The sequence below is a fragment of the Pundamilia nyererei genome, unplaced genomic scaffold (genome assembly GCF_000239375.1).
Source record: "Pundamilia nyererei isolate P.nyererei 1_Seehausen unplaced genomic scaffold, PunNye1.0 scaffold00060, whole genome shotgun sequence".
In the NCBI taxonomy this organism is placed as follows: domain Eukaryota; kingdom Metazoa; phylum Chordata; class Actinopteri; order Cichliformes; family Cichlidae; genus Pundamilia; species Pundamilia nyererei.
Window position 1 is genome coordinate 3,173,787 of NW_005187461.1, and position 2,104 is coordinate 3,175,890.

Consider the following 2,104-nt stretch of genomic DNA (forward strand, 5'->3'; position numbering starts at 1 on the left):
ATGTTTTTTGTTCTCTCCCCAGACAAAAATCTACAATAAAATCATGCGTCTGTGCACCTCCACCATGTCCATGGGTGAGCTAACCGTAGGTCAGATCTGCAACCTGGTTGCCATCGATACCAACCAGCTGATGTGGTTCTTCTTCCTCTGCCCTAACCTGTGGGCCATGCCAGTACAGGTATGAAGCACGCTGTTCTTCTCTACTCCATAGATATCTTTAGGGTTTTGTTTCCACTGAGAGCAGCACTCAGTGTAGGTGTTTTATTGAAGCTTTATATGTTTCATGCTTTAATTATATTTCTAACTTTTGCTCTCTGCTACAGAATGGCAGTGGGTTACTTCCATTAATATACATTTCATCCCAGAAAGCTGCAACACTTGCTAAAGAGAACAGGAGCGGAGATGTCTGCACTAAAATCTTCTGGAAGATGTCCTGTAGAACTTTCTAGCAAGTTATGTTAAAATTCAGTCCCACTGACCATGAAGTTGTAACCAAGCTTAAGCTGGAACTAATGAATGCTTTTCGTTTCTCGAAAATCCTTTTGCAAAACAGATTTATTGTGAAATCCTGTTTACACCATGTGTACTTGCAAGCATTTTTCACCCTCCTCCTGTTTGAAACCTTCAGGATGACTGTATATCTAGTTGTCCATAAACAAAACAAGAACTAGAGGTCCAAAGCTCCAGAGTGAACCTTTAATGTTGTCTTTACTACGAGGGACTCAGTGTCATTGTAACCATGGTCACAGCTCAGGTGATCCCTGTGACTGCTCTGCCTCCTGTTATTTATGTGGCTCTATTGCTAGGCTGCAGTCCTTTACTGCAGAACTATAAATAATGCTTTACACTGTGTTACAGTGCAGGTATAAGTGTAACTCTGTGTCATACTTTTGCTGGCTTTCTGTTACTGCATTGCATTGTGTATTGTTAGATAGTTTTCTCTGCACATGAGTGTGTTAGATATTAGTAAAGGTGTGAGTGGTTATCACACTGCATTTTTAATACCAGATTGTTTGGTGTCTGTCTTTCTGCAATGTGCATTGTATTTTCTCTTTACCGCATGGGAGAAGAAATGATTGCATGCACAGATGTGGGAGCTTAAAAACTGAGCACTGGGTGTTGGAGATGAACAGCCTAATACATGCAGTAGACGACCTTTATGCACTACTTTGGAATAAGTGGATCGCATAATTTATGACAAGCAGCACTGTTATTGAGTGTGTTTACTTTTATACCACTGGGATAAATTAGATTTCAATATGACAACTGTTTATGATAAAAATACAATTTCAGTAAAACCTGGAGATCAGGTAGTTTCTTGTGTCACAGAATGCCTGCAAAAACTCATGGTTCATCCTCCCACCTGTTCTTTCTCAAGGCCCTGTATAATACATTTTTTTATGTCATTTTTCTTCCATCTGGCCCATATCACCCATATCAGATGAAAAAGGTGTTTTTGCATTAAATAGAAATGTGAAAACATTTAATTACACTTGAAAAAAACATTTATAAGAAATGAATTTTTGCCACAGGTCTAGTGAGTGTCACTCCTTTGGAGATGTACAATTACAGGCTTCTGTTTGGGCTTGTCTAAGCCTTTGTTGGTACAAATAAATGTATTCTTATCTGTTTGCAGCAGAAAATACTGTTTTTTCTTTTTCAAGCTAATTGCTTTAAGCTCCAAGAATTGAGCTTAAAGCAATTTTTAATTTTAAAATACTAAAACGATGAAAGATACTACTCAAATACAATATAAATACTACCTGATTAATGCTCATTAACATAAAACCTCTCGCACATTACACGTGCATATATAGTAAATCCCTGTCTAGTGTTTGGGCCTTGTTTCATTTTTAATTTTATAATTTGCTCGACAACCACGTCAAACACTAAATGAAAAAGTGCTAAAATGAACAAAAGTAAAAAGTATTCTGTGAGTATCTCGGAGACTAAAGCAGCATTTGTATTCACTGGCCGTTCCCACCCGTCTGTGAATGAATCCATTGCGTTTGCTCTCCACTGCCTGCTGCACTGATGAGATGGATGAAGTTCAATACTCATCTCAGCCGTGACAGCTCTTTACCTTTTTCACATGATCTAGTTA

At 38.1% G+C, this 2,104-nt stretch overlaps 1 protein-coding gene across 5 annotated transcripts in view; it reads left to right on the top strand.

Annotated features, from left to right (window-relative positions):
* abcc8 (ATP-binding cassette, sub-family C (CFTR/MRP), member 8) overlaps nucleotides 1–2,104 on the top strand; it is a 58,811-nt gene that overhangs the window by 21,287 nt on the left and 35,420 nt on the right. For all 5 annotated transcript variants that reach the window (XM_005734874.1, XM_005734877.1, XM_005734873.1 and 2 more), the window contains exon 9: nucleotides 23–178. In XM_005734874.1, the coding sequence (XP_005734931.1) occupies nucleotides 23–178 (156 nt within the window). The remainder of the gene's footprint in view (nucleotides 1–22; nucleotides 179–2,104) is intronic.